Genomic DNA, 15,111 nt, shown 5'->3' with positions numbered 1-15,111 from the left:
CAGACAATATAAATATTGTCAGCGCCAGTTTCCATTTAGGCCGGCTCTCACCGGCAGTTTTACTGATCGACGACTGACAGACTTAAATTTTTGTTCACACGAAGTCACAAGAACGGATTTTGTTCACATTTCGTCAAACCTTATTGTGAACATTAAAATAACTATATCAGACGCGTTGTTTCCATTAATACGTATAGAATAAGAAGCATTATGAATTCTGACAGAATAATTATGAATTCGTAATACAATAAAATAAGTAGGTTCTTTCATATTATATGTTTATATATTGTATATACTTTATCTATACTTAACTTTTTTTTTAATAAATCGTACTCATCAATAATACTGTCAGTACAAGTTACATGTCAATAATATTGTACGTCTGTTATCCAGCGAGTGAAGCTGACGTCTTGACAAATGTTTCATTTTACTTCAATCTCTTTGGTTGTGCGAAGGTTCATTAGTGAGGTGTTAGTATTAGGTCGGCTGTTTTGTAAAATTTATTTATTTAATATTTGTAGAACAAGTGCGGTGATATTTTCTAGCTGCTATGCTACAGAGTGAGGCTTTAAGAGATAAACGGTCACATCGTGTTCGACATGCCAGGCGCAAAATATGAACAGCTGTCTGCTAAAGCTGACGCCGAAGAGGATGTGTTTACAAGCAAACCGAAGGGAAAATTAACTGACATATGTTTCCAAAAAGGCCTCGTATCCCTTGGCTTAATATTGCTCTACTTTTCGTTATCTATAGGCCTAACGTTTTACCAGAGATGGCTTTTAACGGTAAGGAATTTTGTTGCACTGGTTATCTTTTAGGATTTATCTACTATTTATTGTTTTGAACTACTTGTTACGTTACACAGGATTTCCCCATGTTTAAATATTAATTTCCGTACATCACGATAATTTTAATTATATCATAATTTTCAAATGATATTCATACCTATCATGCTAGTGCAACATTATTCAACATTAATCAACATTATCATAGAGAGGACCCTCTCTAAGGGGGAAAATAATATCGTCATATTATAGTGTATGGTGCATGTGGATCTCACTTGCAAAAATATAATATGCATTGTAAATTTTAAACAAAATAATTCATGATTTCATTATGATACAGATAAACTGCTTATCTTAGAAAATGTATATACACACTTAATACTGATAATGGTTCTGCATTTAAGAATATTTTTGGACTGGTAAAAAACTATAACCAGGCTACATTAAGTATCAACAGTATTGTTAAAAAAAACTTTTTTTGAAATTATATAAAAACTTAGAAATGTTTGATTAGAACCAGAAATATAGCTTGACCTTGCTTTAGTAATTTCCACAGTACATTAAGAACAATTAAAATAATCATTGTTTCTACAGTATTGTGAAGCAAATTTGTGAGGATTTTACTGGAAATAAAAAGTAAAAGATGACCTTATAATTTAAAATTACTGTCCGTTTATACATTCTATATTTGTATAGATCTTCCATCTTTGATACAAACTGTGGAGTTTAATTTATTTGTTCCAATATAATCAGACCACATGGGAAACATTACAAAATTTAATGTACAACCTATGGCCAATTATAACATTATGCTACTTAATTTCAAGGCAGTGATTCACCTGATGACAATACTTAAAATTCCTCATAATACTAAGATTTACGAAATCCTCCAAAGCTTGGCAACTTCAAAGTATGGGTCTCCTCTTTAAGGGTTAGGGGTTTAGAATGTAGTTCACTCCTCTGGCAGTGTGAATTACATTGTGCAGTATTGTTAGGGCAAATAAGCTATATAGTTACACATATATTATATTATACTACTGGAGAAGACCATGGACTTCTACTTCCATAAATTACAATAAACTTCATTACTACACTTTTATTAGTTAGGCTTGTATTTATGTATGTATTTAGGTCTGTAATGGAAGCTTTGAACTCTATTTTTACGCACTTTGAACGGTTCAACTCATTTAAAATTATGAACAATTATCATGAACCCATGACAATACACAATTTTAATAATTTTATCCCATTCTCCTCATCAGGAATAACGATTTTCCTTGTGCGATTTTAGCGTGGTTTTTAGTTTTTAAACTATAATTATTTTTCACACTCACTAGTAACACTCTTTCAGGATTTCCACTATCCATTGACTGTGGTGATTTATCACTTGATAGTAAAGTGGTTACTATCAGTGCTGGTGCGTTTAGTGCTGTACCTCATCACGGGAACACCACAGTTAGTGCTGCCATTCTTCACATGCCTGCGCTCAGTGGGACCCACTGGCATAGCGAGTGGCATTGATGTGGGATTCTCTAACTGGGGCCTTGAACTTGTCACAATATCTCTGTATACTATGACTAAATCCACCACTATTATCTTTATACTTGGATTTGCTATTCTTCTTGGACTGGAGAAAAAGGTGAGTGGAATATTTTTTTATTTTACCTTTTAGTGTACTTGGTATATAGCCGTGAATCCACAGGTATTTGGAGTTGGTAAGATGGTTTGAGACTTGCAGTGGGTTGTACTGGAAAATAAGGGAACAATGGAACATCTTGGAAATTGACATTCTCAAAAGACACTTTCTTGCAAGACTCATATGCAAAGTTCGTTTTAAAAGGGCTTAATATCACTATCATAGACATGTATGTAAACATGCCTTAAAAATTAGCTAAGATGGAGACATGGGCAATCCCATTGCAAGAATTTTAGGAGCAAATTACTAAAATATTTGAATTAAACTAGTATTATAATGGTTGTTTTCATATTTTCAAGTGATTGATATTTTAAATATCTGTTATACATTAGTATTCTTATAGCCAAAACCATTATATAAAGATAGAGTGTAAAGATAAGGGTCAATTAGTCTGAACAAATTTGATGTGTAGTTGAATATGACGGAAGTAATGTAAGGTGTACTGATACGGATGCAAGTGGCAATGAGATAAATTGCTGCACGTCCAATATACATACAAAGTGGTGTAACGCGACAGGATATGCGCAGAGGGGATAAGCTGCGATTTATCAATATACATTGATTATTGTATTGCCGCCTATTGTATTGTTTAATATTTGTATGTTTTCTTTATTATTTCATATTATGGGTACAATAAAGTATATATTATTATTATTGATTACATACTTACATAATATACATACATTGTATATTGTGAAGCGAAAATAAATAAGTTTCTTCTGCTATCAAAGCTGAAAGTGCTTTAATAGATGTTGCTTTTGTAATATATTTAAGAGGCTGCTATCGTAATTATATTTAATAGGTTGAATATTCGTACTTAACTGCTTAAAATATCAAATAGTACTTGAAAACTACTGGAAAGTAGTAATAGGACAAAAAGCGCATCTAGCGTTATCATCTATTTAATATATGAATTCGCTTAAGTGAATTTCAGTTCAACTTTATACAAATCAAGGAGTAATTTTAATTCAAACGACTTCTCCTCTTTTCTTTACTTCTCTTCTGTTCACAAAACTCATGGTACTCAAGTACCCATTCAAATTCGACGCTTATCGACATTTACCAACAGTCGGATTCGGAACACATGACAGTTTCGATCTTGTAACGTTACACCACTTCCGTTAACAAGATAGGCCGCTGTTTATCAGAACAAATGACTTCTAATTTCACGCTTCACGGCATCGTTGTCGTTTACAAGGAAATTCACTGAATCTACCCAAGAGGAAGATTGGATGCTATCATGCTAGTGCTACTACATACTAGCATACTATAAACACCGCTAGACGAATATAGTTGCTGTGTTGCGAACCGTCGTCGGCGATCGTGTCGTCGGTCACTGACGACTTGCGGCGACGGTCGTCAGCGACTGGCTATGGCGGTCACTGGCGCGATTTTTCGAATATTAGTATATGATAGTATTTCAGACCTTTCTTGAGAGGTCCATGTTCAAATATATTCTGAATGTTAACGCATTTTCCGAAATGTGTCAGTACTTCATGATGATTAATTACTAACATCACAAATCATATATTGGAATCACTACTAGGGACTTAAATTTTTAATTACGCTAACTATTTCTAGCAGGCAGAAATTGTCAAATTTCGATCTTTGGAAAAAATTGAACCCATTGAATAAGAATAACGGGTGTATATAACACCCAATACCATAATTGTATTACTTTTCGAATGGTGTAGGCGTGGTTATCTTTATTGCCATTGCGTAATCTATATAGGTATTAATTCTGCTATCATTTTCTTAACAGCGAAGTAATTTTATTTCAGCGGTATCATTCTCAAATAAAATATAATTTATTATACTAAAGTATACACAGAAGGAACACTATTCAACCGTAGGTCACTCTACTTGAAAGAGAAATACTGTTCGATTACCTTGAGCTGAGATAATTGCTCCTTTCAAGCAAATTATCATAAAAATGTGATAAAATGACGGTGCTAATAATCATTTCAATACAAAATCAAATAATTTAAGGATCGGAATTGTCATTAAACATAGAAAATGAATTACTCGTGGTTACCAATAGCAATGTACCTTTCTGTTATATTTGATTTTTCTAGAATTACCACAACCCTATCTAAATGAGGTTAATAGTTTTTGATAAAGTCGCGGACGTACAAACTACAAACTTACATACGAGTACATACATGGATAGCGGTGGAATACGGACCCTGATTTTTTGAAGTCTTAAAAAAACAATGGATTTACATATCTGCATTACAAATAGACAATTGAGAAACATTTAAGTAAAATTTTCACACTTCTCATGGGATCTCTTTATCATGAAATATCCGCAACGAAAACATATTAAGGCGATTGTTTTGTTCACGAAGCATTTTGCTTATAGCTATAATGTCTATACTGCTATTGCATACGTATTTTGTTTTGCGTTTTTCTATGTAAATTTATGATCTTTCCACGTACATTTGTGTTTTTAGCAGTCTTTTTATAAACATATCACCTGCCAACTGCTACCTAACATCTTATATTTATCTTAAGTGCAATTTATGGACATCTACAATATGTATAAAGATATTTTACAAATAAAGACTAATTTAGGACCTCTTCTGGATAAGAGTACCACTTTTATATATATTATAAGATCTACCATCACCGGAGTTTTAAAATCTTTCCAGTATGTGTCATTGCTACCATTAATTTTATATCATCAGCAAAATCTTCGGCCTTCAAATAAAATACTACAGTAGTGCTGCGCGGTATAAAGTATCTAAAACATTTTGTTGTGCAATCCTCCTTGCCTTCACGGTATCACTTTATGTATTATCGCATTGCTGAATGAGTATTTGATATTGTGTTTATGGTTATTATGCTTATATCTTGGTTCCGACCTCCATGGCAGTGGCGAATTATCTTTCTATATGGATGTGCTTATTGCATTGGTCTAATATCAGCTTACACTATACGTGGGCAGATCTTCGTATAAACTTTACGGGCGATAGAAGCGAAGCTTGCGCTGGTTTGTACATATCAACACATAAGTAATGGTGCAGATATATTATTGCAACTTAGTTTATAATATGCTATCTCAGTACAGATAACCATGTTCGAGGAGGTTATTGATTTCTATGTCGCAGTAACCATCACTTATTTTCTGAATATTTTTCTATAATTATTAATGATATACCTATAGGTAGTTTAGATATTTGGATCAGTTCTACTTTTATATCTGACTGTACCTTATGAAATTCGACTATTGGAATCAAAAGCGAATATTAAAATAATTTTGTTAAGGAAACATAGTTTTTGTAGAATTATTGACGGTTTATACTAACGGTATTTTTGGAACCGTTAGGTGGCTGTTCGTTCGGTCATCTTGATATGCTTACATTGACGAGTTTTTCTAGAAATATAGGTTATAAGTATTTTATAATGAATTTAAATGTTTTATTCAGTCTTTACGGCTCGCTGTGGCTTTGCTTGCAATAAATTGTTATGCTGCCTGCTCCGTAGATCTACCTAAAAATGATATATGCGCATAATATCTTCAAAATATTATACAATATACGGGCTCGACCCCTACATGATCTCTATACAGACGTAAATTGAAAAAGTTAGCATTCAGGAAACATGGACCTACGTGTTCAAAATGCTAATTTTCGAAAAAAAAAATGTTTACGTAGTTGTAAGGTTTTATAGTCGTATAATCTTAATACATAATTAATTTAGGTATATTATTTATTATAACTCGTCACCGCGATTAATTTTAGTGCCGGATCCCAGTTTTATTGTTGCCTCATTTGTAAATGATACATAAAAAATAAAAACATCACCCCGTGGCCACTGATGTCATTAGTTCCTTTCTAGACAATACTATTAAAATAGAAATAGCAGACGACCATACAGTCCACCTGGTTATAACTAGCTGCTGTCACCCATGGACATCATTGGGGTGGGTTACACCCCAAATGAGATAAGATTCCTGTCTGAGGTATTGAAACTGCTGTTATTAGGCAGAAATAGGTGAGGCGGTAATGCCACCGGTGTCGATTCACAGAGGGTATACCTCCTTTAAACTTTCGTATTTAGAAGCATACAAAATATCATATAGCATAACTAAATATGTACGTACAGATCGCTAATGATACGGTGTTTTCAGTCGTGGTCGCTGGTCGGCATCGTGATAATGATAGCGGCCGGGCTGATAATGTTCACGTACAAGGCGACGCAGTTCAACTTCCTCGGGTTCAACTTCCTGCTGCTGGCGTCGTTCGCGGCGGGCGTGCGCTGGACCTTCGCGCAGCTGCTCATGCAGAAGTCCAAGCTGGGGCTCCACAACCCCATCGATATGGTGTTCCACGTGCAACCCTGGATGTTCCTCTCGCTGCTCCCCTTCGTTATCATGTTTGAAGGTTTGTGTTTGATTTGCGTTATTCACATGTTTAAATAGACTTTATTTGTATACGATATAGATTGCCACGTAGCGTGGTATTGTTTACCGTCCCGTATTAAATAATAGGTGACTGAAGAAAAAAGTTTTCAGGACTACACCGTCTCTGAATTTTGTACGGGACCACTGAGATGTTCAATAAAAAAATCCTATCCCTATCCTATCCCAGAGATGCAAATTTTAAAGCTCTATGTATAAAATATACATTGTAAATATAAAAATGCTGATTTTGCTAATCTTCAAACGGTGCCACCCAAGGCGGACCACACTCAGCACGCCACCCATCTGCATACGCATACATGCACATTGCACGTATGTGATGCATTTGGTATCTTATCTTCAATACATTCTTGTCCTACTGCGCACGTGGTACCTCTTGGAATGTTAAGATTTCATTCGGTCTAACTGGTTAAGTGTGATCGATAGACTTCACACACAATTGAGACTTTAACAAACCTCTCAGGGGTGTGTGTTGCCTCGCGATGTGTTCCTTCACGGTTAAGTCAACTGAAAATACTTCAAATAAATACAAAGCTTCCAAAAAATTAACGTACATACGTGCTTGGTATTTTCAGTTTGCCGATTTTCAGAATATTATTATTTTTCAATGTAACTTATACGTAAGCTAATATTTAAAATATGAGTTTATATAAATGTTTGTGCAAATCTGTGGTGCGAGACAAAGTACCATTTAGTTGAAATATAAAGATAACTAATAATTTGATCTCATAATCACATACAGTAATTTATTCCCTTGTATGCTCTCTTCAATGGCTCTTTATACGCCGTTACTGTCAAGGAATACGTATGTTGTAAATACGCGTGCTTACGTAATACGAAACCTCGTATATTTATTTAAATGTAGTTTATTTGTAAGTCCACACAAATTAAAACAAATATCTAAATGTGATAGAAACCTCTGCGGTTCGACTCCGGCGGTAGCACGACTACACCTATTTCTGTCCGATGATAGGCACTGCTGTTATTAGTCAGAAATAGTTGCAGCGGCTTAACACTTTAAGCCCTGCTGTGTTTGGGTGGAATCTGGTCTTGTCTGGGGTTGGTTGAAAAAGTCCATGGACGACAGTAACTACTTAACATCAGGTAGACTGTATGCTCGTCTGCTAATTATATATTACTTGTATACTATACTATTTATATTTTACTACCTATGTTTGAACAAACATTACAAATAATTTAGAGAATGGGTGTTATCTTGTCGTCCCACGCTTCAATTTCTATTTATACACCTAGACCACTTCTCGTGTTACGTCTAGACTGTAGAGGACGGATGAGTGCATAGTCATGGTAACCATCGATTTTCTATTGTTTTCGACATCAATAATAGCGTCTGGATATTAATGTTATTTTCGTCAACGCTATGAACACATGAAGGTAACATGAAAAGACATATCATGTTTATTTATCACAACCATGTGAATTGAATTGGAAACAATTTAGACTGATATATTGAACATGATATCCCCATGAAAATTCAATAAGATACTTTGAGAATAAAATAACTTGAAACTGCACTGAACCGTGATAAATGAAGTGATGAATAATGATATGATACTTATGAATCCTATTTAATACATTAGGTTGTTAGGTTAGGTAAAATTCAAGCACATTACTGTACATTTACATGTACAAGTTACCACATATTCAGCTACCGGATCTTATCTAGTTTTACCTGATGTAGGGTTACCTTTTTTTTTCTTAACGAGGGGGAAACCTTCAAAAGGGACGACGACGTGGGAGCTACGCCGGGTTATGTGGGATTTTTACCGCACTAAACCCCCCCCCCCCCGTGGCCGTCCTCAACGCTTGTTGGAGAACTCCGGGATCTCCGACGGAACGCAACCGGAGTCCTCCAAGCGCGATACCCCGATTTCTGCCCTGGCAGAGCAGTTTTCGCTCCTCCCACACCATCTGGTGTTCACGACGGTATGCGACCACACATACCGCCGTCCTTCCCGTCGCTTACTGGACGGTTCAAGCCCCCACTCTTGCCGCCCGCAACCCCGGAAGCCCCCTTTTTGTCGCCTCTTACGACAGGCAGGGGATGCCGTAGCCCTATTCTAGTCCCGGAACTACAGGGACAGATGTAGGGTTACCTACGTTAAGCTGGCACGTCAAAATCATGTAGTTATATCATATAGACTTTAGTAAAAATTATGGTTCCTAAAATATTAAATCTGGCGTCACTTCATTGCTGTCCTACAGCTGGGCCTCCAAGGTTGTTCTCTTCGTTTAGGCCACAATCTAATATTCTGGCCTAGTGCGCGTTAGATTGGATTACCCTTCACACACCTTTGACAAGCTTTATTTTAAATAACCCAGGCGTGTAGGTTTCTTCGCGATAATTTTTTTCTCTTTAGGATATCTATCAAAATAATGTCGGTTCTATTAGACTATTCGTTATCACTGTATCCTAGTAGGCTGGTTTATAGACTCAATTAAAATAAAAGAGTAAATAAAAAATATTGTGATTTTCTTTTAAGGTGAAAATATAGTATGTATTAGTACATTTTGAGATTTATTATTTTTTATATAATATGAGAGTAGCAGACGAGCAGGCAGTCCACCTAATATTAAGTGACAACTGCCGCCCATGGACATCTGTAATCAACCCTAGATAGGTTTAGGTATTCCTACCTGAGGTCGGCCATAGATGCACCGCTACCCTCTGAGGACGAAGGTGTAACGCCTCGGTAAAGTATGTCTTCCTTACCACACCCTTCAAACCAGAACACAGCAGCGCTTAACGCTTCTGTTATGAGGCAAAAATAAGTGTTCCAGTGTTGCCGCCGGAGTCGAACCACATAGGGTTCTATCACCTTCATAGTTAGTTCTAGTGATGGTTCAGATGAATATGGTAATGAATTTGAAATAACATTTCAGGTACGGATTGTTTCGAGTACCTGCAGTCGCTGCCGCGCGAGGCGCTGCTGCCGACGCTGCTGAAGGTGTCGGTGGGCGCCACCATCGCCTTCGCCATGGAGATCAGCGAGTTCCTAGTCGTCACATACACATCTAGTCTCACTTTATCCATAGCGGGTATATTCAAGGTTGGTTTCTTATAATGTTATTTTATAATATAATTTTGTATATATAATTAATATGATAGAACCATATTTCAATTGAGAATACTCATGTCATAAAAGTTATATTTGTACTGTGGTTAGGTGATACTCGTAAATTACCACGTGCAGCACTATATTTTGAAATTAATATTATATAAATTAATACCATATGATACATGTATTCGGTTTTATAGCTGTTTCATTTATTGATGAATGAATTACATTTATTAAACTTTTTTCTTTATTTTTCAATAACATGATATGTGAGCGAGAATATTGTAGTTATCTGTTATTAAATAAGTTGTCTTAACATGTTTCCAGGAAATGTGTATCCTAGTGTTAGCAGTGGAGGTGAGCGGCGACCAGCTGAGCCCGATCAACGTGGCCGGCCTGGTGCTGTGCCTGCTGGGCATCATCGGGCACATCGTGCACAAGGTGTTGGTGATCAAGGCGGTCGTGGGCTCCGTTCGGGCGCTCGAGTCGGAAGGGTTCGATAGTATCCCTATCAAACGCACCCCGAAGCAGAAGGGGGAGTCGGACGAGCCGCTCCTCGAGGAACAGAAGTGGCAGAGCGAGGAGAGCGATGTGGACACCAGCGTCATCCTCTTCGAAGTGCTGCAGAGGAGGGGGGAGACCCGATAAATGATCGCAGTTGTCTTCCTTTGTTAAAGTAATTCCTTTATTTTAGTGACATTCGTTCCTCGCGTTCTTATTACAGGAGTTATGTTTTCTTTATTATAAGTGTATCTGTTTTTGTGTGTCTATATGCTTCGAATTTAAGCATTTATAACGTGATCTTTTTCATTTATAGGCTAGCTACTGATTATCGCTTGATGTTGTTTAAAAATATTTGACTATTTATGTAAGACAAAGAAGAGCCGGGACGAATTTGGGAATATTTTGGCAACGAGAAGGAAAGTTCATATTATCCTTAGTAATATATCGGTACCGTACTACCGTATACTGTGCTTCTCAAATTTATACCTACTTTTAGTGATTATATTAACATTCCATTTATTATATCTATTAAAAATTTATCTGAAATGTATATAAGTAGAGAAATAACGTTTGAAAAACATAGTCATATTTCGAAAACCAATAATTTACGAGTACTTCCAATTTTTCATGTCATGTTTTAGATGTTTTTAAAACACTTTATGTTAACTATTACAGACTACAGTATACCTTCTTTAAAAACCTTGTTGTATTAGTCCTCACATTCTAGAAAATAACTTCATGTATTCTTTATATAATCCTTAAATATCAATTGCATGTAAGGAAACGTTTATATTCAAAAGCATTTAAATGTAAGGAAACATATAGAGAAAATATTGGACCAAAACATTTTATATAAGGTAGACTTTTTTACGCGACAATGAGTGAATGAAAGATTAATTATTATGGCTCTTATATAGTAGGGCATTAACTACTTGTTAATATTAAACCAAAGAAGTTATTTGTAGGTGTTATTAAATTACATGCATTTTTCAATAGTTATAAATAAATTAAATAGGTATATATGTATCACTTAACAGGCTCATACGAAATGTAGAACCATTTTCACCCAAACAAGTCATATTTTTGTTGTCACACGAATCATAAACAGCTTTACATACTGGCTTTAACATAAAATAGGAAATATTATGAAGCAAGCAATGAAGAACAGCTTTTCAAAAACAGATTATAAAGTAATTTCGTAAAAATTTTATCACTAACGTGGGAAATGAAACTTTTGAATTATACAATTGTACAATGTTATTAATATTAAAGTAAAATAAGCATGTGATATATTTGTATTGCTATACATATTTAATTATAAACGAGTGATCCGGTAAAGCCGGGGAGCACGCTAGCTGCCGGTGCATCAATATCGTAAAAGGCGTATATTATAATGTTATAAAAACCTTGTTACGAATTAAAAAATGTACACTCTATTTTCATCGTCTGTCTCTTTCTAACATACTGTTCTCCTTCTGGACACTGGTTTTCTTGCCGAGTGTGTGGCGTTAAAGGCACCTCGTTTAAGACACCTAAGTTTACCTCGCCGGCCAAGCGTATGCCGGAGATGGTCTCGATCGAGAGGCCGAGTTTCTAACCACTAAGCTATTGATTTTTTTAAAAATATCTATATGGGAATCATTAATTGGCCAGGTTTCATAATACACATATTTATTTACTAAGCAACCTAACCAACAACGCGAGTGCAAGAATAAGATGGCTAAAAGAATAAAACATTATTACAAAAATAAAAATGTCTTCTGATTAGGTTGCATATTACTTACGGCAGCTAGTTTGCTCTTCGAGTTTCTCGGGAAAACTTGTGAACATGGCAGAAAATTTTAATGAACAAGAGGCGCTTATATGAGTACCATGAATTTACATACGTGTCATTAGCTAAAAAAAATTATTTGGAAATATAGAATTGTTATATCTGATTTCATTTGTAATTTATATTTTATTTATATAATTATTGATGTTTATGAGATTATATGGATAGGAACAAACTAAAACCAGAACTATGTATTAGATATATTTTTTTGAAATTCAAGAATCATTTTTCATTACATCTCCAAGCTTACGTTAAGTCTACCTTGTTTTTAGCGTGCGTGTGTGTACTCTACAATCGTAATTTTACTGAATACTGCTAGTATAAAATATTCAAAGGGATATTACTAAAATCCCGTACTATAAATGCTACCATTGGATTATGTTTTTCCTTTTGTTTCCTATTTCATTTCTTGCGTTTTTTTTCGGGATTTCTAAATAGATAGTAGGGATATTTATTTTTTCTTTATGATATGTACTTAATTAGATATAGTATCTTTTTCCGAAATATATTTTCACCCTCTACGATTTGGTGACGAACTGCGTACAACGTGTATGTTTTTACGCTTCTACTCGTAAATCTTTAGGAAGAAATTGAAGTAATTCAAAAATGTATTTTACATAATTTATACCGACGGACGTAAAAAGACCAGGTAGACTGACCAAGCTTGTCGTTTCAAAGTTTGTCATATTAATGCAATATTTACTGCTAGCAAGTATAATGGTTGTTCACAAATTGTTTTAAATTCTTAACAACAATGCGCATCTACATAATTCCCAGTGATTTATAAGCGAATCATATTACTAACTGCATTACATTAAACGAAAATTGTATGAAAATACGCGTATTGTAGCTCCACTGTGAATAGATTCGTTACGATTCCTTAATATTGTGTAATTTGTAGATCTTGTTTATAAAAAATGTTTGAGACATCCTACTTGTTCAAAATCTTAGCAGCATATATTTTTAACTCTGAAATCCATATTTCTTGATGATTCACTACTAATATGAAAATCTACTTAAATGACATTGAGTACAAAAAATTACATCTCTCTTTTTAATTCATAATCAAAGATTACAGTGTTAGTTACAGGCAAGATAATACTTTATGGGAAGGACATTGTGTCTTAGAGATTAAGAATATGTTTTATGACTTGTTATATAAATTATAAACTTTTATGCATTCGTCAGTCATGTTCTCATTCAAAAATAGTATCCATTTGTTGAACATGAACATATGAAAAAAAATTGACTCATTAAATTACATAAGTAATAAGATAATGTATAACAGAATTAATAAAAACAAGGTGTGACTGTGATTTCCCCATGATTGTGTACTTTTAACACTTAACGATGGATTCATTTTTTTTACACGTACGTTTTACTTTACGTGTATTATTTTCGAAACAAATTACAACAAAGTTACAGTTATTAATATACCAATAATAAACATTTTACCTTTTTTGAGAAATAGTCAGACATTGTGTGATAAACATGCTTAAATACGCGATTTTTTGCAAAATGATCTTCGTTTACTAGATATACGTAAAGTAACATTTTTGTTTAAAAATAGGCATATTAAGGTGTAATTTTTTTTCTTCAAATTAGGGATATTTTTTTTATGAAAAGAAGACAATAATAATATTCTATATTTATGAAAAGTGCATTCACAAAATATACATGGCCAGCTACAATGGCACAAGCTACCATAAACATTTAAAATAGTTGCCTTTTTCTTCCAAAATAGGACAGTAACTCCTATAGCATTTATACCCGTATTAATAATGTATCGATAGAATTTGTATTTAATTTTATTTATAAGGATTTTATACACAAGATAATATATTAATGAGAATGATTATTATTGTTTTCTATTTAACACTGTTAATTTGTTATACGTTTAATATAAAGTACGAAATAGACTAATTATTTTTATAAGCAAAATCCAATACGACAGGTGTGTGTGAAATATATTTTTGCTATGAATGAATGTAAATATAAGCATATAAAATATGTAGGACATTATATATTTTTAAATTTTTAGTACAAGCAGTATGTTATAATAAATTAAATAAGGTTAAGTTAATTTATTTTTAAAATACACTGACACTCAATTCGGGATATAAAATGTTAACAACACCAGAATGACTACCAGAATCAAAATAAATTAAAATGATACGACGAATGATTGGAGCATTGAATGAAATTGGCTTAATCTTAAAAATATTTGTATCGGGGCATAAAACGAAGCGTGGAAGTTCCGTCATATTCGAAAGATATGCCGTACTCTTCGTATGCTTATCATTACCATAGCTCTTGAGATTCGTGTCCGATCACTACAAATCACATAAACTAATTGACTATCGTCGCGCGTAAAAAAAAAAGTTGCAAGACAATTATGTTTCTAAGGGTGTATTTTAAAAATGAGGCGCATGAGCAACGTACGGGCGTCCGCTCTGTAGAGCTTGTGGCGTTATTCATACTAATTTTCTATAGAAACACGCGAACGTGTAGTCTCGTTACGGTTGCATGCCCTTACAGTCATAATAGTAACATACAAAAATGATTTTAACATCTATTTGTTTACTTTTTATGTCTCGAATTATGAGTACCTTTTGTTTAATATTCAACCATGTGCATGACTTAAAAGTTGTATGTCTAATTTCCATATTAAACGTAAATAAAAATTATGCCTGACTTGTCATTGTATATTTGTTACATTTAGATTTTCCTAAGCATAACCTCAAAATTTAATGGTGTTAACAAGAATATATGCATTTAATAACTAGTAATTA

At 34.1% G+C, this 15,111-nt stretch overlaps 1 protein-coding gene across 1 annotated transcript; it reads left to right on the top strand.

The window, feature by feature from the left end:
* Positions 1-399: 399 nt before the first annotated feature.
* LOC140743502 (solute carrier family 35 member C2) lies at positions 400-15,006 on the top strand. Its single transcript, XM_073074817.1, has 5 exons — positions 400-785; positions 2,137-2,424; positions 6,614-6,866; positions 9,809-9,975; positions 10,312-15,006. Exons 1-5 carry the CDS (start codon positions 600-602, stop codon positions 10,630-10,632), a joined length of 1,215 nt encoding a protein of 404 aa, XP_072930918.1. The 5' UTR covers positions 400-599; the 3' UTR covers positions 10,633-15,006.
* Positions 15,007-15,111: the final 105 nt, after the last annotated feature.

This window comes from Epargyreus clarus, unplaced genomic scaffold (genome assembly GCF_041222505.1).
Source record: "Epargyreus clarus isolate Ecla_fem2 unplaced genomic scaffold, WU_Ecla_fem_2.2 ptg000007l, whole genome shotgun sequence".
NCBI classification, from domain to species: domain Eukaryota; kingdom Metazoa; phylum Arthropoda; class Insecta; order Lepidoptera; family Hesperiidae; genus Epargyreus; species Epargyreus clarus.
The sequence above is the reverse complement of the archived record's forward strand: the minus strand, read 5'-3'. Positions and strand labels throughout refer to the sequence as shown.